This window comes from Musa acuminata, chromosome BXJ3-8 (assembly GCF_036884655.1).
Source record: "Musa acuminata AAA Group cultivar baxijiao chromosome BXJ3-8, Cavendish_Baxijiao_AAA, whole genome shotgun sequence".
In the NCBI taxonomy this organism is placed as follows: Eukaryota; Viridiplantae; Streptophyta; class Magnoliopsida; order Zingiberales; family Musaceae; genus Musa; species Musa acuminata.
The window spans coordinates 1290090-1314986 of NC_088356.1; the positions used below are offsets into that span (position 1 = coordinate 1290090).

General features: G+C 37.4%; 4 protein-coding genes across 5 annotated transcripts; 2 read left to right on the top strand and 2 right to left on the bottom strand.

Moving 5' to 3' along the window:
• Positions 1–278: 278 nt before the first annotated feature.
• On the top strand, positions 279–6605 carry LOC135645620 (U-box domain-containing protein 7-like). The gene is made up of 6 exons (XM_065164192.1): positions 279–539; positions 1007–1082; positions 1560–1745; positions 2396–2503; positions 4120–5294; positions 5717–6605. The coding sequence occupies exons 2-6, from the start codon at positions 1032–1034 to the stop codon at positions 6468–6470; spliced, it is 2274 nt and encodes a 757-aa protein (XP_065020264.1). The 5' UTR covers positions 279–539; positions 1007–1031; the 3' UTR covers positions 6471–6605.
• Positions 6606–6632: 27 nt separating this feature from the next.
• On the bottom strand, positions 6633–8387 carry LOC135645621 (uncharacterized). Its single transcript, XM_065164193.1, has 2 exons — positions 7557–8387; positions 6633–7479 (listed from the first exon to the last, which is right to left on the bottom strand). The coding sequence occupies exons 1-2, from the start codon at positions 7587–7589 to the stop codon at positions 6766–6768; spliced, it is 747 nt and encodes a 248-aa protein (XP_065020265.1). The 5' UTR covers positions 7590–8387; the 3' UTR covers positions 6633–6765.
• A 113-nt stretch (positions 8388–8500) lies between these two features.
• Positions 8501–13193, bottom strand: LOC103994112 (transcription factor bHLH128). The gene is made up of 6 exons (XM_009414404.3): positions 12784–13193; positions 9920–10257; positions 9484–9615; positions 9188–9253; positions 9018–9086; positions 8501–8733 (listed from the first exon to the last, which is right to left on the bottom strand). Exons 1-6 carry the CDS (start codon positions 13091–13093, stop codon positions 8677–8679), a joined length of 972 nt encoding a protein of 323 aa, XP_009412679.1. The 5' UTR covers positions 13094–13193; the 3' UTR covers positions 8501–8676.
• Positions 13194–21588: 8395 nt separating this feature from the next.
• On the top strand, positions 21589–24304 carry LOC103994111 (F-box/kelch-repeat protein SKIP11). 2 transcript variants are annotated; one of them, XM_009414403.3, is made up of 2 exons: positions 21589–22193; positions 22345–24304. In XM_009414403.3, the coding sequence occupies exon 2, from the start codon at positions 22814–22816 to the stop codon at positions 24086–24088; it is 1275 nt and encodes a 424-aa protein (XP_009412678.2). In that variant the 5' UTR covers positions 21589–22193; positions 22345–22813; the 3' UTR covers positions 24089–24304. The 2 variants fall into 2 exon arrangements, with proteins under 2 accessions (XP_009412678.2, XP_065020475.1); XM_065164403.1 differs by having other exon boundaries at positions 21646–21833.
• The last annotated feature ends 593 nt before the right edge of the window (positions 24305–24897 follow it).

Consider the following 24897-nt stretch of genomic DNA (forward strand, 5'->3'; position numbering starts at 1 on the left):
ATTGAGAAAAGAGGGAAAAGGGTCTTTCAACTTGCTAGCCGACAGAGGTCGGCAAACCGATAAATCGGAAGTATAAAGCGGCCATAAACGATACAAAGCCAAATAACGTTTGGAAATTTCATGTGAAATGCCACGATATCAATAAATGTCAGTATCGTATCGCTGCTAATAAATCAATGGCTATCGACTAACAAATCATTAAGGGAGTGATTAAGTTAATGGTGTAAATAATCGAGTCATTATTAAGTCCTATAAGAGAGATCTTGAAACCCTTTCTCGTGTTCTCTCGTTATCGCCTTCGTTGCTTCGGTTCTCTGTTTCGTTCCTTCTTTTGGGGGTTGACGATCAGGAACGTAGAACACTTGCTCGACGAATCCTAAGTGGTAGGATTTGAGGCGACGGAATGCTTGCGCTTTTTAGGAACGAGATCTTTCTGTCCCCGGTGCTCTCTGATGAAACCCGTTGAGGGATTTGCTGGATTTTCGGGGTAGGTCACAGAACAGGGGAAGCATAAAGAACTGGTCCAAGTCTGGGGAAAGGTTAGGTTCTTCTTTTTCTCGTAGTAGTTCATTTTTTCCGGTGGATTTTCTTTGAAGAAAACTGCTTTTTTGGAGTAAATCACAAAGTAATTTTTGACTTCTATTTGCTGTATGATGAAGATTTTCTTAATGTTCTTGCTTGTATTAGCCGTCAGCATTACTTGTTGGTTTGTTTTTTGCCTCTTTTTTTCTTCTTTTGGAATGGTTGGTAAGCAAGTGATCTGATATTCCATCTAAAAAAATCTTTTTTGATTCTGGTTCTCTGAATGTTATGTTGTTTTACGTGACAAAATCCTTATTTTTGTAACTCTGAACCAAATTACAAATTTTGTATATGTTTTTTTCATTCTTTTGGGTTTCTTGAATGGTATTTATTTCTCTGTTACTTGCTAAAGCATTGTGTCAGTTGTTTCATGCTTGGTCATTTATTCTCCTGGTGCCTCATTGAGTTTTGTTTTCTATGCCAGATATTTGGACTCTTGAGTTATAATCATGAATGCAGTTAAGATGGTAGAGAGAATGCTGGTGGTTGGTGATCCAAAGGTGTCTACTTCAATCTTGATCTCCATGCAACTTAACTTTGGTTGATCATTTCCAACTTGAACATGACTATCAATTCATTGCAAATCGACCAAACAGACTTCCGGTCACCAAAGTTGCATGTTGATAATCTTTTCGAACCTGCGAACAAGCTTCATCTACAGTTGAACTGATAAAATTTGCATTACTTTTTGCTCATTTAATAATTCGAATTTTTTCGTGCTAAAATATTAAAGAAAAATTTTCTTCTCTACATTTGCAAATGTAAAAATATTAATTTCCATGTTCGATAATTTTGTTAAAGATATTTGTGAGTGAGTTCTCTACATATGGTTCATGAACTTGCAACTTTTTAAGTATTTTATTCTATTTTTATATTTTGAGCAATAGAATATGGAAGGGTTATGCCTGACGTGTTAGTTGGCCTATAGATATATCCATAATGGTTATTGGAGTGATGAGTATAAAAACTTGTTGCAGTTGCATGGAGGAATGTTCAGAATGCTCTCCACAATTGTTTGTAAGGTTTTGGAGATCTTCCCATTCATAGAAGCCGCTAGACCTAGAAGTAAAACCGGAATACAGGCGCTCTGCTCACTGCACGTGGCTCTTGACAAAGCCGAAGGACTACTACATCATTGCTCAGACTGTAGCAAGCTATACTTGGTAAGTTTAATTTTTAGCAAATATGTCATGGTGCACTGACCAGTTTTTCCTTTGTTCTTGCCCTTTCTTATCTTTTCTGAGACTATGACAAAATGACATGGTGAGCATACTCTTTCAATTGACAAGTTGTCATTTTCCATGATTAGATTACAAGAATTTGCACTGTCTTGTGAGTGGTGTTCTGGAAGCTTTCTGATGTAAATACAGCATTTATCTTGTGAAACTGTACATATAGTTCATTTTGACATTTACTTTCCCTGCATTATTAGAAAAGCTAGTTGATACTTCCAATGTGAAAAAATTCTTGGTAATTGTACTTCAACCTGAGAACTTGAGTCAATGATATGAATTTAAGGATTTCATGAAGTAATTTACTCTAGTTGTTCTTTTCATGTCACCTATTCAATTTGTGTCATTCTGGATGAAACAAGTACCTCTCTGCTCCTGCTTTTGTTTTTCTTGTGACAACAAAACTTGTTTATAGCTTTTATCATTGATGCATCTATATAATGCCACATGCCAGTCGCTGTTTGGATAACTAAACTAGAACTTGTTATCCTTTGTCACACAGTTGACATGTTGACTGGTTCATTATACTAGTTAGTGCTTAACAATGCTGTCGTATTTAGTGTGAAATTTTGATCTTTTAGGCTATAACTGGGGAATCCATACTCCACAAGTTTGAGAAGTCTAAAAGTGCTCTGCAAGAAAGCCTTAGACGTGTTGAAGGCATAGTCCCAGGAGCTATTGCATGCCAGGTATAGTACATTATGATTGCACAGATAAGGTTTGCTTTATTTATTTGTACATTCTTTTTATACCATAATCATCAATGAAACTAGATATTTGTGCTTCTACTGCATGTGATCCATGTTCTTATTCAAATTATACTTGATAATGTAGCTTGTCAGTGGTATAACATGGAATTATCATCAGTAGTTCTTAATTATTTGCCTGATTTGTGAAAACACATCATTTTTCCAATTTTTCCACTTGGTTATTTTATGAACTTCTCTTTGCATTTGATCTTTATCTTTTTTTTTATCCACTTATGTTGTGCTTGTCGATCTTGCATATCCATATTTCATGTACTTATCAGAAAAAGCTCTTTTAATGTATTTATCCTTTTTTCCAAGTTCCAAATAAGCTCTTTTGATATATTATTCTTTTTTCTATTTTAAGTACACCTATCCTGTCTCAGTTCCAACTTGGTTCAAAGTCATTCTCCACACATTAAGATGCTTATTATGCTTTACATAAAACGACCCGGTTGTAGGAATCCTTATGCTTCTGTTGTTGTTAAGATAGTGCAAGCTAATCAGGGACCCTTTGGTTTTCTGCAAATTTAGAGGTCAAAACACTTACTTGTTTACAGGACAATTCTCCATTAGTTGTGATACATATGGACAAGCTGGCAAAGCTGCACGAGAGTTATGTGTTACTTACAGATAGGCAAATTGACACTTATTGATTGCCATAGCACTCCTTTTACTTGTTTGTTTGTCTTTATAAGAAGCATAAATCTTGTTTTTGTGCCATATTATTGCTGATTGCATGCTTAGATAAATATCCATCTGGTTAATATTCAACCTTTACCTAGTTCCCTCGCCATTTGTGCCACTTCCAGATTTAGAAGCTTTGCTGCAATGATGTTTGACACTTCACTATCTTGTTTTGAATGATTTTAACTTCCTGTAACAGTTCTTGAACCGAGTTTTCTTGATTCATACTACAGTTTGAGCACTTGATGCATGTCACATATTTCCCAATTTTCTAATTCCATGGGTTTAGTGCCTAAAAATATGATCAATCAGAGACACATTTTAGTTAGTGCAAACAGTGCCACTTCTTAGATAGGCAAATTGATCCTGATTTATTTGGATTGCAGGGACACTTCGCATTGTAACTCTGTTCAAATAGTTTTGTTCAATCTAATCTTTAACTGTGTAATATTTTTCCCATCTTGATTGCTGTATAATTTTTATTTGGTTTCTCTTAGTTTTCAAGTATCGGCAAGCCTCCTTCCATTCTCAAATGATCTTAAGGAAGTTGAAGTAAAACTTAAATCTGTTCACTAATACTGGTTCTTTAACTGTCACATTCCAAAATGAAAGATGAAACCACTTTTTCCTTCAATTTTTTTTGTCTACTGCTGAGTTTGTTTATAATACTGCAAATTTTCAACATTTAAGTGATGGAAAGAACATGATCTGTTGATTAGGAGATGCATTCATGACAACATAAATACTTAAACCACAGCAGTATGTAACATTATGTCAATCTATGTCAATGCATCTCTCAAGGTTTATCATCTCTTCTGATCTCTTAAGGAATTTTTTTGCTGAAGTATCTTGCTTTTCATCTCTCATCTTAGATTATGGAGATTGTTGGTGAGCTGGAGACAACCAATTTCATATTGGATCACTCCGAGAAGCAGGCTGGTGACAAGGTAATCACTTTGCTTAGGAAATACAGAAAATCCAACAGTAGTTCAGATGACAACGAAGAACTTGAATCATTCCATCAAGCTGCCTCAAGGCTGGGCATTACCTCTTCCCGAGCAGCACTTGCTGAGAAAAGAGCTCTCAAGAAGCTTATGGAAAAAGTCCATGCTGAGGAAGACAAACGAAAGGAAGCTGTTGTAGCTTACTTGTATCATCTCATGAGGAAGTACTCGAAGCTTTCCAGACCTGAGTTGGCAGAGGATCTTGACTCTCAGGGATCAGCTCCATGTTCTCCCGCTGTGCTATGTTCTGAAAAGGTCTCTGGTCCACATGGGAGGTGTCATGCCTTTGACAGACAGCTCTCCAAACTTAGCTCTCTTAATCTCAACCGAAGCGGCGCAAGAACAGCAAGCGTGCCCATCCCCCCAGAAGAATTCAGATGCCCCATCTCCTTGCAGCTCATGTATGATCCTGTCATCATCTCATCTGGTCAGACCTATGAGCGTGCCTGCATTGAGAAGTGGTTCAGTAATGGACATGTCACCTGCCCGAAAACTCAGCAGCATCTCTCCCACCTCTGTTTAACTCCCAACCATTGTGTTAAGGGCCTGATTGCTATTTGGTGTGAGCAGCATGGAGTTCCTGTTCCAGATGGCGCACCAGATTCTGCTGATCATTGGAGGCTAGCTTTGTCACAGTATGATACTGTGAATTCCAGATCCTTGGACAGTACCATATCTTGCAAGTGGACGGGCATCAAGGAGGCTGGTTTGGATGACAATGGCATTGCAGAGGAGCTCAAAGATAGCCATGATGGTATCTTGGACAAGTGCTCTAATCAAGATCATGAGGTGGATGAACTTGAGAGATATCAGGGTTTACTGGCTGCATTAGAAGAGGATAAAGGTCTGTGGAAGCAGTCGAAAGCAGTAGAGCAGATAGGATACCTGCTGAAGGACGACGAAGAAGCAAGGATCTTTATGGGTTCAAATGGGGCTATAGAGGCACTTGTTAAGTTCTTGAGATCAGCTATCCATGATAGGAATGATAAGGTTCAGAAGATTGGTGTAATGGCTCTTGTCAACCTTGCAGTCAACAATAACCGGTACTTGCATTTTTCTTCTGATTTTTCTATAGCATTATCCTTTTTATTTTCATATTTAGTTTATAATCGGTTAGGAAAGATATGAAATGAAATATTTTTTTATAGCTCAAAAATATTTTAGTAGAAATTATAAATGGGATATTACGGTTTTCTTGTTGTTATTGTAGATCATTTAGAATCAAGTTACTCCAGATCGTGATAACATCATGTCATGAATTATACCTATAAAATAATTGTTCATTTTCCTTTTTTTTGAAATCCAGCTACTGATCATCTTCATTCGTTGTCAACTGTTATGTGTTTGACTTTGTCATCTGTTCTGTGTTTGACTCAATGATTTTCTCCAAAAGTAGAAGAAATAAATGCATTTGTGGATCACTTTCTTGTCTGTAACCATTTCTTATAAGTTCATCTTGTCTCAGGAACAAGGTAATGCTCATAACAGCAGGAGTGATACCATTGCTGGAGCAGATGATCTCATACTCTGACAACTGTGAAGAAGCTATAGCCCTGTACCTTGACCTCTCCTGTCTCGATGAGGCCAAGCCTGTGAATGGCTTGACTGAGGTTGTCCGTTTGCTCGTCCAGCTTCTACGATCCAATAACAGCAGAAGTAGCTTCCGCAAGCTTGATGCCCTTTGTATTCTCCACAACCTCTCCATGCATCCACCAAACATCCCTTCCCTCCTATCATCAGGTGTAGTGGATTGTCTACATTCCCTCATCGGAGCCCCTTCAGGGCCTGAAGGCGCCAAATGGACCGAGAAAGCTCTCGCGGTCTTGGTAAACTTAGCATCCACCAAATCTGGAAGGGAAGAGATGGTATCGACCCGAGGCCTTGTTGGTGAACTTGCAGAGGTCTTGGACACCGGTGAGCCTGCAGAGCAAGAGAAGGCTGTGTCTTGCCTCTTGATCCTGTGCAATGACAACAATGAGTGCAGCCAAATGGTGTTGCAGGAAGGCATCGTGCCGGCCTTAGTATCGATCTCTCTGAACGGGACAAGTGCAGGGCAGGAGAAGGCAAGGAAATTGCTCAAGTTGTTCAGAGAGCAGCGACAACGCGAGCAGCAGCAGGGTGGTGAGCTGATCATGGAGGCAAGACCATCATGTAAAGCAAGATCAAAGAAGCTGAATTCCATATGGAAGAACAAGAGTTTTGCACTGTTCCAATGCTAGGGATGTTGATCACTGGCTATAAAATTTGCCATTGTATCTTAGGTTCGTGTTCTTCTTTTACTTTGCCTTTGTGAAGTGGAAAGATGTACATTGTCATCGCTCTCTTGCTCCAAACGAGCTTTTGTTGAGATCCAATTTGCACCTTTTATAGACAATGTGGAGATCCATTTCACGTAATGATATAATGCATCAAAAGTTCAAGCTTCATAAAGAACATAATTGTATCTTTCTAATTGACTACAAGACAAAAAAAAAAAAAAAATTGATGATATTAACAGCTCTCTTATTGGCATTTTTATCCTGTCAGACGTTTCTGATGCCACCCTTCATCAAACAACTCTAGCATGGCATCCCCCATCATCAGATCAGAATTCTCCTTCTGTGGCTCAGCACCACCAGCTCCCTTCATCCTCCCTGCTGCACCTTTTCCTCGATCATGATCTCTATCAGCATTACCTCCTTCCTCCACCATTCCGATCTTCTTCAGGGCCCCCAGGATCTCCTCACAACTCTTCTCCACCTCCCTCATATCCTCCTCCTCCGGCACCTCCTCCTTGGCCCTCTTCCATTCATGGTCACCTTCGCATCTACTCCTCTGTTTCGTTTCCTGTTCTTCATCCCGTTCCTCCTCCTCATTGCTCGATCCGGACATCACCAGCAGTAGTTGATCGATCACGCCATCGAACTTCTCGGGAAGAGAATCGACAAGGGGGGCAAGCTCATCAATCTTCGTGAAGACTGGTTCGAGCGGCGGGAAGATGAACACCAATATCTTCTCCGTCGTCAGTATTATGCAGTCGAGGAAGGAGAGCCAAGACAGCCATCGCCGCTCCACCGGGCGCACGAAGGGGCCCGCCATGAAGGCCACCAGTCGAGCTAGCAAACCCACGTAGCCATCGAGTTCTTCGATTCGTCCGTAGGACTTGCGGGCGATGGAGACGAGTGAAGTGCCGGAGCTATGCAGTAATCGCGGCCTGCCTCCGGTCATGGCGGATTCCTCTGATGAACTCTGTAAATTAGATGACGAAGCAATAAGGATTCATGGAAGCAACAAGATGGGAGAACAGCCTATACAAGCTTAATTACCAAGGAATTATTAGGCTCCTCTCCGATCTCCATTACAAGCAATCGTTGCTCTCTGTTACGACCAGGAAGAACTTGAATCGAACTCGATCAAATAGGAGGAAACAAAGACATTGGCGTAGGGAAGACTGGGTGGGAAACAGATCGGGAGAGTCGGAGGCTGTGGTGTGGCTTCTTTTGTGGGGGAAGGTCGTCTTAAAGCACTACAGATGTTGCGGAAGCGGTGCCCCCGGCCCCACCTCCTTTTCCTCCTCTGCCTGCGCGACACGTCTGCGTTGACAGGTGGGGGCCGCAGCTCGATGACACGGTGCGTAAAGCTTTGTCTATAATATTTATACCATTCATTGCTATTTTTTTCTAATTTTTTTTATATAATATTATATTAATTATATACAAAATTAAAAAAATAAAATAAAATGAGAAAATATAATCTAAAATGATATGAACATATGAAATCTACGAAATTAGTTGGTGAAATGATTATTTTTAGTGACATAAAATTATAAATAAAAAATTAAATAGTTTTAATGATTCTTTAGATAATAATGGTGGCAAAGAATTGGTGTTATACAAAATATTCTTCATTCAAACATTAATTTGAATTTTTGGCATCGAAAAAAATTCAAGAATCAAACCGATGCAATTTATGGATAAGATCATTTGAGCATTGAAAAATAAAAATAATTTTCATTATTTATTCAAGATATATGAATCCTTTTATAAATGCATTTACGGTGAACTTTTTTGATTTTTTTATAGGCTTATCAAGACACTTCAAGTGCATAAGTATTTCTTGTATATTTTTATCATAAAATATAATTTATTGTCATAGTGTGTAATATCTTAAGTTGGAGAAACAGAAGTGCTATTTAGGTAGGGAAGTTCTGCTGATCATGACATGCATAGCTAAGGTTGATAACATCATCAACAAAGTGAAATGCATCAGATTCGCACAATTTCAATCCCTAATTTATAAGATGATCAAGAAAAAATATAGGAACAACTACAAACCTCTTTTACATGCTCTTGCAAACACAAAAGATTAAAGACCATTCTTCTGATCTTAATGAAACAACAATAACAGCAAACCATCATGTTATATACACAAGAATGAGAGAGAGTTTCAAGCCTTCTCTTGCCTGCTTGTGCATATGCAATCTTCTTGTTCTTGTTTAAGTTTCTGCAAAAGCAAATGATGTCAGGAGAGGAGATTTGTGTATAATTTTGTCAGCTTATTGGTTTCGTGTGGTGATTAAACAAGCGAATATGCCACATTCAGCATGGTGTCATACCAAGTTAGATTCTTAATGATCTTCAGAAACCTAGTTGAACTGTTTATTCACTTAAATTAAGACTGAAATATCTGATGCAAGTGCTTCTAATGCAATCATTGAATATGAGTGCACTTTGTTTCGATAAGAAATAAGTCTGAGTACAATCGATTTAATATCACTGGAGGCACACCTGGACTTGGCTTTGCAGTTCTTTGATGTACTGTATTGCCAACTCTAACATATCTGATGTGCTTGTTTGCTGTAAAACATCAAACAGCTCGAACAATCAGTAGTCTGCCTGTTATAGAAGGTGGTAACATGAGTTTTACTTCACCTTAAAGGTGTCCAAATTTCTATTACCTTGTCCATATTGGGCACAAGATTGTGCAGCTTCTGCAATCTTTTGCTAATTCTTGTTCTCCTTTCCTATCAGGAGAAACAAAAACATTGAAACTGTGCACCAATGCAACTACCAACCGCATGAACTGGAGAAAAGAAGATACTGGATGGTGGACTAGATGAACAAAGACAACATAGATGCTCTTTTGTGATTTCTCTACCAAGTTTGTAGCTGATCAACTCATGTTAAATTTACGAAGAGCACAGTTGTAGTCATGGAGAAAAAGAATTAGGTATTTGGATAAGTATGAGCTAACCCTCTCAGCAATGCTTCGGGGATGGGTTGCACAGCCACGCTTGGCTCGTACTCTACAAGGGACCGAGTCTTGCTGAAGCTGGAGGTACTTCTCGATGCTTGACACCTCTAATGAATTCTTTGATAGGTTAAACTGAAATCAATGAAATATATACTGAATAAGTGTTGAAGAAATTTTTAACAGACATCACACGTCCATAGAACTGAGAAAGTTAAAATAAGCTGGCTCCACATTGAAGAATGTGCATTGAATAACCATTGACAACTACACTTTTTTACTTTCTGCTACCAAGAAAGATGTCCTTTTGGTCTCTACCTGATGCATATTCTACTAAAACCAAATGGAAAGACTGATTTCTATAACTGGCATTGTTGTGTATATATGTTTTCTTAGCCTGAAACACTGCCTTGACAAAAGCTCATGCATTTCAGTATACCTGAGAGTCGGTGTTACTCAAACTAGTGAGTATATCCCCGTTGTTGCCTTTAGTTCGCTTGTGAGGAGCAGAAAACATGATTGAATTGCTATCATCCCATGAGCTTAACTGAAAATTGCCAGAGATAAAAGATTGTTCGACATGTGCGGTTGCCTCGTCTGAGCTGCTGTCACAGTCGACATCCTCTCCTATCTCTGGAATGCTCATTTCAGAGATATGTGAGAGTGTGTCCTTCCTTGAAAAGCTCCACTGGGACCTCAACCTTCTACTTGCCACTGTGTGCGCACCACCATTGCCGGTCCGAGAGTAACTTCCAATTCCACTAGGGGAAGATAGACCTATGAGTTAAAGATAAATCAGTTAATGATGAATTCTAAGAGATCCTTAGAATTGTAAGCCTCCTACATATAGAAGCATCGCTAACATTTTCCTTCCCATGCAATTGCTGAAAGTCCAAAATGAAATAATTCATCAAAGCTCGATATGATTCTCGTCACACTTGCTTAAAAACAAGCTAAAAAAGCAATTAAACCTCTTTATGAGTAATTAACACAAACTGGAGTCTTTACTTGGAAACAAGAAATGCACCATATCCTCTGAAAAGAATGAACTGTGAATACAGATTTTTCCTTGTGGGCACACTACGAAGCATGAATTACTAATCCATGTTGGGTCCTTGCCTGACATGTTGCTCTTAGGGTACTTGTTAGATGTGTCACATAATTCCTCAAGGCATTCTATTCATTAAATAATTACAAAAATAGCATACTTTGAGATATTTGAGAGAAATAAACTTTGCTTTTTCTTGAATATCGATTCCCTGATACTTTAAGAGATGGAATTTTATGCTACTTATATTAAGCATCAAACTGCGATCAATGAAGTCCACAAAATGATCTAAGCTCAATATGAAAAGCTCTTGGTGTTTTTTCTGCATTCTTGAAGACCTATAGTAAAAACAACTTTCCTTCATGATGAATAAATAGGTTAGCAATGGCATTTAGTTGTTACCATCTACCAAGGAAACAAACTGTCCTAACACTACAGATTATTTGTCATAAACAAATGGCAAGCTTAATGTTCTATGGCATTGTATAATTCATTTTAGTTGATCTACCTGCACCCTATCGTATTCTGTTATTTCAAGATTTTGAATATCAACACATCCATATTAATTTTCCATATGCAAATCCATGTTTCGATACAAGAATAGCAGCAAAGTTAGATGTGTCAAGATATCCATATTGATTTGACATTCGAAAGGAAGATGCAAAATTTCAACAAGAAAAACCAAACAATCCAACTTTTAAAAAGATATAGCCACAGACATTAATCAACTTCAGAGGTTGAACAAAAAATCAAATAGTAAATGCTTGCTAAATGAAAATGTACAACTATTCGGAAAAGTTAACCATCATCCCTAATATGCGACTGTGCTCAAACATAGATTTCATGGGTTCAATGAAATGTGCATTATCTAGAATGAAATCAGGTCGAACACTAACTCACTAAGTACACTTTTGATAGATATGCACGGTTGCGCAGAAAAATCATATGAACTATTAAATCATAATGGAATACCAGGAATATCTCATTACATGTTTGCTACCAAACATCATCTAATAAACAAAAGATGAAGAAAAGGATCATTGATCATACAGAGCTTTACGAAATTATAGGTTTTTAAACTTCACCATACAAGAAGAGTAAGTATGCCTCTTTGCACTTTTTTTAGTGAGCATCATCTATCACAACATTCCCTATCAAGTGACACTTCTGAACATGCATTTACTACTCGAAGCACTCAGATATTGCTAACTTGAAACTCAAGAGTTAATTGTAAGCATGGGACAAGAAGTTAAATTACATCCACGGCTTAAAAACCTTCCACATTACATGTATCTTATTTCATATTAAACTATATATCCAACCAGATAATTTGGCGATGTGTATCTGGGATCTCTTACCTCAGGTGGAGGGTTCGAAACATCACACTAAGGTTTCATGCTCCCAGTGGCCTTTCACCCGATGTCATAGTTGTCTCCCTAGTCATATAACTTCAAAATGACATCTGCATTCTATTACCACTACAAATTTTCGTGATCAAACAAATATGCGCTATGCATCATAATTAACTAGTCCAAGATGATCATCACAAGCAACTCGATTTATTTAATGGAGGCTGAGCTCTGATACCATAATTTTATCCATTGTGATCTTGAGGATCGGTCACGAAAACAACCTTTTCATTTATTTACAACTATAAACTGAGTCTACCGGGATGTTCTTTTAATCATTAATTATCGTTTTCAGATCCCTGTAACATAATAGTGATGCAATTTGCCACCTTGTTCTTGTGTGACAGAAGCAATAAAAGGAGGAAAAGCTTAGCAAGCATAACAGGGTGATGACAGAATCAAATGATCCATTGATGGGGCAAATGAACCTAACCATGTCGCCTTGCTGGGGCCCCAAAACAAGTAGCCCCCCTACCGCAACCTTGTTCTCATTTTTCCTGAGTTGTCTACGACTACCGTGCCTTCATTGCCATCGTTATCATGTCGCCATTGACGAAGTTTACTGCCCATCCCCAGCCATGTAGCCTACGTAGATCGAGTTCATTCAACCTGCACGGCCGGTCAACCTCGGCCTCACTAAAACCAACCGCAGCGGCAGAGACGGCGCCGTCACGATGCAACGGAACGCCGTCTTCAGACCACTCTTTCCTTCCCGCATCTCTGCATCGAGACGGCGGTTTCCGGTGACAGGGAAACGGACTCCCGGCCCGGCTCGCCACTAAATGGAAACGGGGAGGGAGGAAGGAGAGCGGGAGAGAGAAGGGGGGGGGGGGAGAGGATGCGAACCGTGATCCATTAAGAGACGAGAGAAGAACCCCGCGGGCGAGCTACTGTGGCGGACCAAGGCCGGCCCGCCGCCGACCTTCGCGGCGAGATCCACTGCCGCGTGGACCTCATCCGGCTCGTACGGTCCCCGCGGCCCCCGGTCCGAGCCGCGGCAGCTCGACGAAGAGTCCTCCCCGGCGGGCGCGAACCGGCTGATCCCCCCCCCTTCCGACGCGACCCCGGCGAGCAGCGACCCGGGATCCGAGCCGTACCGGGAAAGCCCGAGCCCCGACGCCTCCAGCTCGTTCCCGTCCGTCGGCGATCGGTTCATCTCGCGCAATCGAAGCAAGCAAAGCGATCAAAACGCCGCCTTTCGCTTGCGCTTCGCTGAAGAAGAAGAAGCTGCAGCAGTAGCAGTAGCAGTAGCAGAAGCAATGAGCGAAGCAACGCGAGCAAAGGGAGGCTTATTTGTACGCCGGAACGAACCCAAAGAACACCGGTTATGTCTAAACACTTTGAAGTGGGGCCCAACCAACATGGGCTTTTGGTTGGCTGTTCCTTTCCGTGGGTAGGTAATCAGGGGACGGGGGCGTTCCTCATTCTATATAGATTGCCTTCCATGTGAAGGATGTGAGGGCTAATAGGAATCTTGATTTGGGTAATGGGGGCTTAACAGCAATAATTAAGTGTTTAATGACGTGTGTTTTGGGGGGAGATCACATGCTCACAGCCATGGCAATGTTGGGGACATCAAAATGACCATTAAAATATTATTATAATATTTTTATTTTTTGAGTTTAGGTTAGGATTGTAAAATCAAAATCTTACTTTCATCCAAAAGCTTAAGCTTTTAGATATAAATAAATAAATAAAAAATTAAGATGCTGTCGGAATATCTAAAGTCATGCTTAATTAATTTCTAGATATTATTAGGTTGAGTCATCCATCCGTCACCCACATGTGAGATGACGTAAGGTCTTATGTCATGGCAATGATAAAAAATTAATATGTATTTTTTTTTTTTTACCTTTTTATTGTTCAAATAAAAGAATTCTATATGTTTCTTATTTATAATTTATTCAAACGTATATACTTTCTGCATTAGATTATTTATAATTCTAAAAATTAAATTATGAATGTTAGGAATATCATGAAATTATAATATATTTGATAAAATATACTAATTTTGCATGGTATCCCATAAATGCTTTTATTGGATTAAGCTTTTGAGATTAATAGTCATCCGATCAAACTATTTATCATAGAATATATTAAGAGTTTGAATCATGTATTTGTCCTTCTTTCCTCAAATAAAAATACTCGTATAATACTTAATTTTTTATTTGGGTTTGCACCATGTTCGTAATCAATTAATTCAAATGTCATAATACATAATATAAATCTCACGATCTTTATAATTAATATTTTTACTAAATAAATTTTAATTAAAATATACTTTGATCTATCGATCGATCGATGATTCAGTAGATATTTTGAATTTATAATTAGCTATATTCCAATAAATTATTAATTTAAAATTAATTTTTCAATCATATTTTCTTTATCACTAATGAATGTAATAATTCGGTTGTCTTCATCAATTAATTTTAAATTATTTATTAAATTATTATTAAATATTATAATAATATAAAGTTTTAAATTATCTATTAAGTTATTATTAAATATCATAGTAATCTGATGATTTTAGTGGGAGAGGGGATTTTAAAGACTCCAAAATAAAGAAGAAGATTAACTTCTGTGGCGTCAGTCATCTTTCCCTTCCTTTCTTAAACTATTTCTTTCAATATTATTATCTCGATGGCTTAACGCAAATAATTATACTTTTAACAAAATTCTAGAACACATGTTCTAGTAAAAAAAGAAAAATTAGCTCTGAAAGTCGATTAGATATCCAAACCTAAATTTGAACGAAAATATTTTGTGTGTATAGTTGAGCACTTTTTTTGTTTCCTGATAAGAAAAAATAAATTTCACATCTTAAAATTTGGTAAAAGATCAAGTAATATAATTAATATGATATCACGAGGATGAATTTTCCTTATTGATTCTTTTAATTAGAAATACAATGTGATATTTTTTAATATCCTATTTGATAAACGATCTTAATATTATTTAATCAATTTAATGGATTATGTGAAGCTCAAATTTCAATAATTCATTTATCTTAACCACTACTCAAATGGGAGAACTAGCCCATTATATGGAGATCATGATGGGCTAGATACAAGCCCAAACCAATTATTCTACAACAAAGGATGACTAAGCAAGGAACGTCACAATAAAAATCTCTTTGAGATGCACAACTACGAAGAATATTTTGTTAAGCAAAATATTACAGTAAAAACTAGACCCCTTCATATTGAGGCTCACATCGACATATCCTCATATGATAACTCGATCAATGATGAGATATTACACTCATTAATAGATTAACTTGATATTTGTTTTGATCTATATGACTAACAATGAGGATAGGGTGATGCTTGCATGACTCAAGTTAATTAAACATATGCTTATATGATGACAAGTCTAATTTCAAATCAATAATGATGAAAGGGACTAATCATGTTTATCTTAAAGAAAGATACAAGAAGTAGCACTACCTTAACTAAGGAAAGGACCAATTTGTGTAAGAATAAATCATTGAGTTTTGACGATAAGTAGAAGCACATGAAATTTTCCTCGACAACAAGGAGAACATCGTCAAAATGGTATGCGTAGATAGCATGGCCAGCCACAATACTTAAGATGGAAAGAGAAGAAGCTTCAAAGCAAGATTCAATATGATGTAAATTATCTAATTGGGAGAGCCATAGTCGAGGACCATCTAAACACTATTCAACTAGTTTGATTGATCTATATTCAAAAGCTTTTTAAAGAATTAAGTCTTGTATAGTCAATCAAAGTCCAAATTCTAACAATTCATTCACTTTAATCCAAACCCTTCTAACAATTCATTCACCTTATTCCAAGTCCTAATTCAAATTAGGACAGAACAGCCCATACACAAATAGGGATAGTCACCAACTAAGGCGGTACAACAGTCCTATAAGAAAAGTATTAATTATACGTGCCATAAGATAAGTCCTTAAACCCTAAGGATTGGGCCACCTCTCCCCCTATAAAATAAGATGTGTAATGATACACGAACTATCAACAGCACCTTAGTGCTATAAAAAACAATCTATATTCTTACACATATATAACATATATAAGTTTAAGGAAACTTCTTTGGTTTGGCTTGTAAGATGTTGGGATTGCATCATGACAAAGATGGTGATATTTGGTAGTGCATGCATGGTACATGCAAGCTCATAGCAACACTTGTTTGGCTTGTGATTGGTCCAAATAAAGGTCTAAGATATTGTTCTTTGATCTTTCCTTTTTTACCTTTAATGAAGTGTAATCAAGTAACCAACTTTTAGCATATGTTTCTGACTTGGGTTCAAAATATAATTATTAATTACTCTAAACTGAATCAAATCGATAAAGATACTCAAAAAAAGTTCCAATTTGCAACCCAACTATTTCGCTTCTCCCTCTCTCTTAAGATAATACAACACTATAGAATAACAAGAGTTCTAACCCTCGATCTATAAGAAAGAGATTCAGCTTTAGCATATTGCTAAGATGAATCGTCTCACTAGAGATGCCATTGCCATTAAAATTTGAGATTTTTGTTAGCCTTTTTTGTATCTTGGATTAGAACAGTATGATGTTGCTAACCTTCAACAGCAAAATGGTTTAGGATGAACTGCTTTTGATGTAGATTGTTCCTGTCATATTATTGTTGCTTCCGTTCCCTTTGTTTGATATCATAGGAACCAAGAGTAGCTCAGCTGTTCTGAAGTCAAAGATCACTTGGTCGGGTAAGGAGGAGGACATGCTCCATCGTTGGGAATATGATCTTTGGATTCTCTTCCTCTTCTGAATCCTATTTTTCCCAGTGACCATTTTGGTGGCATCTTGACACAATCATAACGAGGTTAACCATTCTGTGTTACCAGAAAATATAGATGGACCCATTTGTGATCATTGAATCAGATAAGCGTTACGATCAAACTTTCCGATGAGAGAAAAAGCATTAAACTTTGGGATATTATAACCCATGCAATTCATGTCCAATGGTAGGTTGGGCTTAATACTATTCGTTCACAATCCAGTTTAGTGAGATAGCTGATCCATAAACCTTTTGACGTATGAAGTACTGAGGAATTGGACATGAGGCAAAGGTTAGAGGTGTTGCATGGACTGCTAATACTTGGATTCATTTGTGGCTTATACGTGATGAAATAAACATAACCAATGCTGCCAGCACTCGTTCTCACTGCTTTGATTTCTACTTCTATTGTTGCATTTGATTCTCTCTTCAAGTTTTGAAGTTGTGAACACACTTCGATGAGAAGAAATTGGAAGAAAAAAATCACATACTTGTGCTGAATTATCCAACAGCTATGAAATCCTTTTTCACTGTTTCCATGTTGATCTATCTATCCATGGGTTTCTCTGCTAAAAAACAAGATCCATGTGAGCTTATGCTGTCAATGTCTGTGTTTTAGGAGAGTTCATAACTTTTCTCTGATCATACAAACAAAGCTACAAGTTATTGTTTCCAGCAATCTAAATTAACCAATGTATCTATGATAGATACTATGAGTTTATATAATATTATTTATTTGGTGGAAAAATAAAAATAATTCTTAGTTCTGACAATTCCTACCATCCCAATGTATCCTTTGGATGATTGCACGAATAATGATGTAAAGAGTACAATTAACATTAAGGTCTATTATATTTTATGGCTATTATGTAGATCTAATCTTGTTTTAATGTAATCCATTTTAACTCTAGATAAAATAATATGAGTAAAGATTTAAGGAGTTTTAGATACATCAAATTACTAGAGTTTTCAATTCAAATTAATTGGTAATAAACATTTATTAGATATATACCGATGACATTAGTGACTTCTATGAGTGATATAAATAATTTAAAAATAAAATAAATATATTTATTAAATCATATTTTGAGTGTTCGAAGTGAATATCGATTCAAAATTGAGATCGTACTTCATGTCGGTCTTTAAGTGACATAAGGTCGGAAAAAGAGAAATTCAAGTGAAACTCTTTGAAAATGCATTAAGATATACTCGACAAAATCATCTTTTCAATGCTTGAGTTAGTTTAAATTTAAATGATTTAGTACTGAAATATTTTAGATACCTAAAAACATACTTGAGGGATCTTTTATAGTTAATATATGAGATAATTATATTTGAGATCGTGATTAAATATAGGATGGTAATGCACTTACTATGGTTGTTATCGTGATCACGTAACATCAAACTCGAAAGACGTGGGGGTGATGTTCGACTAAGTTAGCATTTTTACTCACGCAACTGACTAGATAAAAGATGACATATTAGTTCAGCAATAATGACATGTTGACTGATCGAAGATGATGTGTAAACCATATGGACATAAAATATTCACATGTCATAATTCTCGTATCAACATTATCTATCTATTTAACTAAAAAATATTATCTTATAGAGCTCAATAACCAAATATATATATATATATATAATTATATTTTCATACTTAAAAACTAAAGATGTGTAGCAAAAAACTTTATATATATATAAACTTTGTTCATAGGATCCAAAAAAGAGATATTCAAATGAAACTTTTTGAAAATACATTGGGATATACTCGATAAAATATTTTTGATACTTAAGTTAGTTTAAATTTAAATGATTTAGTCAAGTGTATCGAATCTATATGAGGGCAAGAGTACCGAAATATTTTAGATACCTAAAAGCATGCTTGAGGGATCTTTTATAGTTAATATATGAGATAATTATATTTGAGATCGTGATTAAATATCAGGATGGTAATGCACTTACTATGATCGTTATCGTGATGACGTAACATCAAACTCGAAAGACGTGGGGGTAATGCTCGACTGAGTTAGCATTTTTAATCACGCAACTGACACATCAATCATATAAGGGTTGACATATTGACTAAGTGAAAGATGATATGTTAGTTCAATAATAATAACATGTTGACTAACCGAAGATGATGTGTAAACCACATAGAAATAAAACATTCACGTATTAACATTATCTATCTATTTAACTAAAAAATATTATCTTATAGAGCTCAATAACCAAAAAAATCTATATAATTATATTTGCACACTTAAAAACTATAGATGTGTAGCAAAAAAAACTTTATATATATATATATATATATATATATATATATATATATATATATATATATATATTGTCCACTTTGTTATCACATTAACAGTGGTCAATGGTTTAGGTGTCTCCATCAAAAAAAATTAATTAGGTGTGCGCCATTATTGATTTAGATGCATAGGCACGACTCTTTGACTTCTTATTCTTCGCCATGACTTTGCTTCCTTTATTTAGTGGCCATCCCTCCATTAATGTAATAGACATAATTTGACAACCAAAGCTGAGTGAGGTATGATAGTTATGCGTACACATAATATTATTTTTTTTAGAAAAAGAAAAAGAGAATTATCTTACCTTATGTTCTCATCATTAATAAATAATGACAGCATATTAATGATCAAACTAAGGTTGGAAGCAAGAGATTGACTTTGTTCATTAATGATCAAGGCTACTCTCTCTCTCTCTCTCTCTCTCTCTCTCTCTCTCTCTCCTCTTCCTCAAAAATTGACCCAAGGAAGTGTGAGAAACCTCCTACTACTCATCCTCTTTGTCTTCTTGTTCTTGGTGATTTAGTTTGTCATGGTGACATCTAAGTTTCATCTAAAAGAATGATAATAATTACTTGCACGCAAGTGTTGTTTTTTCTTTCTTGGTTGGTGATGTGAAGGGATTAGAGAAGTCAAATAAGAAAAATATGTGTCGATTCTTGATGTCATTGCTTAGATCACTGGTTTCTTCTGTCTTCCCCACATTCATCTTTCATCTACTTTCTTTCGATTTTTCGAGGAAAAAAAATAAGGGTAAATGTTAGAGTTAAAAATGAAAATTTTATCTTGCATGATCGAATTTTTGATATAATATACAATCAAGAGAAAGACATATATTAAAAAATAAAAATGACATCTTAAAAAGAAAAGAAAAAAACAAAAAAGGAGGGTTGCATATCAAACCTTTTGAATTGACTTTGCTTTGGGTGTGAATTAGTGGCATGATGCTCACAAGGTTGCAGCTCATCAATCAATTTGGGAATTAGATCCTCCAACAAAACCTTGACATGATTGACAGGACCAAAGGATCATATTCCTCGAGATAGTAACTCAATTGATGCCGACTTTATGAGACTTTACTTTTTATTATAATTTTTTTGAGTGCAACAATGTCAACAAAAAAAAAGCTTATTCTATTCCATGTTTGATTTGATGGTTTTGAGTTCTTCGGTTGTTGCGTAGAGTTCAACTAGTAAAAAAAAATATTATTATTTTTAATTAATCGGATTTATCATGTATGTCATGTCAGTATTTTAAAAAATGATAAAAATATATCTCTAAATAATTTTTTTTATTAAAATGATAATTATAAAATTACGATTGCTTTAGGTTTTTTTACGTACGTAAAGAATACAAATATTAGCTAAACTATCGAATGAATTTTAGTGGACGTTTGATATAGACTATTGTAGGATTGGATTAAATATGAATCTTTTTTACCCTCGAGTTACGACGCTTGTATCGCATCCTCTAAACTTATTTATCACTTCCAAATATGATAATAAAAAACATATTGTGTTACATTAATTTCATAATGTTAAGTTCACGATGAGATTATATCAAAATTAATATATGTCATCCTAAAGAGACTATTTTCATAATAAAAACTACGATAACCTAATCATAAAGAAATAATCTTACCATAAAAGATCAATATACACAATCTTCAACCTGGAGCAAAGAGATTGGTTCTATCAATCACTTGAACACTAATCACCTAATCACCTAGATGGGAAAGGAACAATCTTACGAATTCTCCGGCTGTCAACGTTCATCAAGGAAAGAACAGATAGGGTTTCGATCGATCAGGCCCACTCAGATTTGAGCGGTCCTAATCCAAGCCATGTCATGTCATCGTGAAAGATAAGCATGCATGAACCTGTTCTAAGATAGCTTGTCATCTTCATTCATTCTCTCTTCTGGTTGACCGGCCTTTTCATGGAGAACAGAAGCTGTGACCACTGCAGCTCTTCTTTGCTAGTGGTTTAGGTGCTGATGCATCTTCGATGCCATTGTATTCTCCACAATGCGTCGATGGATGATTGATGAACAAGTGCTGATTCTTGTGCTTGTTTTATGATCTCAACTACTATGGTCATAATTTACATGGTTCAATGTTTCTTTAAACAAGTGTTCCCTTTTTTCCATAAAATAATAGAAATTTATCGTATGAGAAAATATTATATATATATATAATCATATTTAAAATAGTATAATAATAATAATAATAATAATAATAATAATATCTTAAAAGGATAAAAACAAATCGGCACGCATCCAATTCGTAAGATTTGACAGCTTACCAACCTGTCTCATTGACTGATGTGATCCTCCGGCAGGGGCCCAACAGGCCCAATTAGGCCCATCATGGATCCGCGTCCCTCGTGCCACGCTGGCTGCACCAATCATGCTCGCGCACGCGGGATATGGGTCGGTGGCACCAAAGCAAAGGAGAAAGAAGGGTAAGAGTTTGGGTAAACAATGCAATCGGGAGTGTGACACCGATCGATCGCTTAGCTATTCTGCAAGTGGCCTAACTTTAGTGCAGCAAAGTCGCGTCACCTCCAACCCCCCTCCCTCCTCCTCCTCCTCCTCCGCCTCCTTTTTCTCCCTGAAGCTTTTTGATCTTTCACCGCGTGCACCCACCAGATCTGGTGGCGGAAGAGCCCCCCATTGGCTTCTTCAATGCCAAGGGAAGCGGATGAGACCCGGAGCTGCACCATCTGACTGCCACTGTTCTCAGAGGCAGAGGGAAGAGAACAACAAGCAGCGCCGTGAACTCTTCTGTGCCAATGGTGAGATTTGGATCAGAATTGTTTCTGTCGGTCTTCGTAAGTATTTATTGATCATGCTGTGGCAAATGTTGATGGAGGAGGGTTCGGTTTCCGTGTGGGACCCACCATCATCTGGAAAATTCACACATTTTTATTGAGAGAATTTATTGACTCAAAAACAAAAACAAAAAGAACTCGGAAATAAAAAGGCCGAAGAGTGGGTTGGGAGAAGGGGAGATTGGGAAGAAGAAGAAGAAGAGAGAGGAGGGAGGGTGGGTGGTTGTTTGTTCTGAGAAGAATAAAGAGAGTGGTTTAGTTCCCGAAGGGGCCTTCTTTCCTCTTTTTTCTCCACTTCATATGCTTCCTTCCCCAAAACCAATCGTAAGTTCCCGTCTTTCCTTCTCCCTGTTTGAGATCTCCATCTCCTGTCCCCCTCTTTGCTGTGTAGTTTTTCCCTCGGTCGATAGAAAATGAGTTTTGTCTCGGTTGAAGGATGCTAAAGAAGCGGTATATCTTTTGCAATTGGTCGCAGGGGGTCAGGTCCGACGGAGAAGAAACGAGCTAGCGAGTAAAGTTTGTGTCTTTCATCTGGGATCTTCGTTCGATGGGCTGAATTTTTGGATCGGGTTCTTGATTTCTTTTCTAATCTTCTGATAGAAGATTCATGAAGTCGGTCCGATGAGATTGGTGGATTGCATTTTTCGTCATGCGGGTCGATGATTCGTCGATTTTGGCTCTTTAGCATAGCAGAAGAGAGCCAGAGATCCGACCCTTGTGGGTTTTATGCCGATCCATGCATTCGATTTTTAAGCATCGATTCTGGATCTCGTTTCAGTGGAATAGCACAAACAAAAATTGCCTCTTTACCGGTTGGAAGGGGTTTAATTTTAGTCCTAGTCCTGTTTCGGGTATGGATTATACCTTGTAAGGGTAAATAGGGATCTCAAGTCGTTCCCTGTTCGAAATATTAGGGTTTCTTGTTTGGTTCGTGATTTGGAGCTATGTTGGAAGACCGCCCTTATTTGATCTCCAGGGTGTTCGAAAGCACCTCTGAGCAAGAATCCAATTGGAGTTTCTTGGCATGCCATTTCCACGAGTCCTTGGACAGCAAGAAACGCCTACTAGATGAGGAATTGGAAGAAGAAGAAGAAGTAGAGAATCGAGCTAAGAGGAAGAAGTCACTGCAGCAATCCAATACCTCTGATACCCAAGGTACGAAGCGGCCTCTTGATGATTCTAATGGTTCCAACAACTTCAACCGGCTCACCGGGGATATAATCATTAACTGTCTTCTGCATCTCTCTCGGTCCAATTACGGTGCTGTTGCATCTGTCAACCATGTCTTCCGCTCGTTAATTCGGAGCGGAGAGGTCTACCAGGCGCGCCGCCAGCTGGGAGTCACCGAGCATTGGGTCTATTTCTCATGCAGCGCCCTCGAATGGGAGGCATACGATCCCTACCGTGGACATTGGATTAGGGTTCCAAAGATGCCCGGTAGTCCTACCGAAAACTTCATGCTCTCAGATAAGGAGTCGCTTGCCGTGGGCACCGAGCTTCTTGTTTTTGGCCAGGAGTTGAACTCATACATCGTACAGAGATACAGCATTCTGACGAATTCTTGGTCATCTGGAGTTGTAATGAATTCACCTAGATGTTTATTTGGATCTGCTAGTCTTGATGGGAAAGCTATTGTAGCCGGTGGCACCCATGGTCGCACTATTTTGAGCACCGCAGAACTCTACAATTCGGAGACTCAAACCTGGGAGACGTTGCCTAATATGAGTAGAGCACGGAAGATGTGTTCGGGGGTATTCATGGATGGAAAGTTTTATGTAATTGGCGGAATAGATAGTGATAACAAGGTGTTGACATGTGGGGAGGAGTATGATCTGAAGCGATGCTCATGGCGGTTAATTCCAGACATGTCCGCTGGTCTCAATGGTGCGAGTGGTGCACCTCCACTCGTTGCCGTCGTGAACAATGAGCTTTATGCAGCTCATTATGCCAATAAGGTGGTGTTGAAGTACAACAAGGAGAATAACACATGGGTAACATTGGGAAAGTTGCCCGAGAGATCTGTCTCGATGAATGGTTGGGGTCTTGCATTCCGAGCATGTGGTGAGCAGCTAATAGTAATTGGTGGCCAGCGAGGATGTCATGGAGGAATGATCGAGCTAAATTCTTGGGTTCCAAATGGAGGGCCACCTGAGTGGGACATGATTGCTAGCAAGCATTCGGGTAGCTTTGTTTATAACTGTGCCGTGATGGGCTGCTGATTTCTCTAATTCATGGTGACCATACTGTACTTCTTGCAAGAAGAATGCATGGCACTGGCTTGTAAGAGTATGTAGCATAAAATGCTAATTCTGCAGTTGTTTCTTCCCTTTTCTGAAATTTCAACTGAAATGATAGTTCAACAGAGTTCTGTCATCAATGTAATCCCTGATTTTGTCATTTTTATATTCAGTCATTACTCCTTCCATTTGTTTTAATTTTGAAACCATTTTAGTCATTTTAAGATATAGGATCATGCATGAGAATGTCAGATTAATAATTTGATGCTGTTATTTTTTTAGATTTCTTTTGATCTGAGATGGGGTTCTTTTTTGATTTCATATAGTATGGTTAAATGGTTCCAAGTGACGGCTTTTGGCTTGACGAAAATAACAGAATTCTTATGGTCTTTGGTATTTTATGGCTAGCAAACTGTTTCTATCTTCTTTGCATCGAACAATAACTTTTGTATAAACAGAATGCTGATGCCACTATTCTTTCATTGTAATTGACCATTACTGCATCACCATGATCCATTGGAACTTGTAAAACCTCTGTTCTTATCTAGTGCTAGAAAGTCACATATGTTGTTAATCTCCCATTTTTATCAAATAGATGCACTGATGGGTCAAAATCAGCAATCAAGCCTCTGATCTTTGCTTTGTTTCTGTTCTGAAATTTGAAAAAAAAAATGGTGTCAAGTTTGACGTGCCACAATTGAGTTACGAGTGATCGAAAAAGTGATCAAATTACAGACTAGACATAATTTGGCAACTGAGTTGGTTCTTTGAAACTGCAGAATCTAACATAT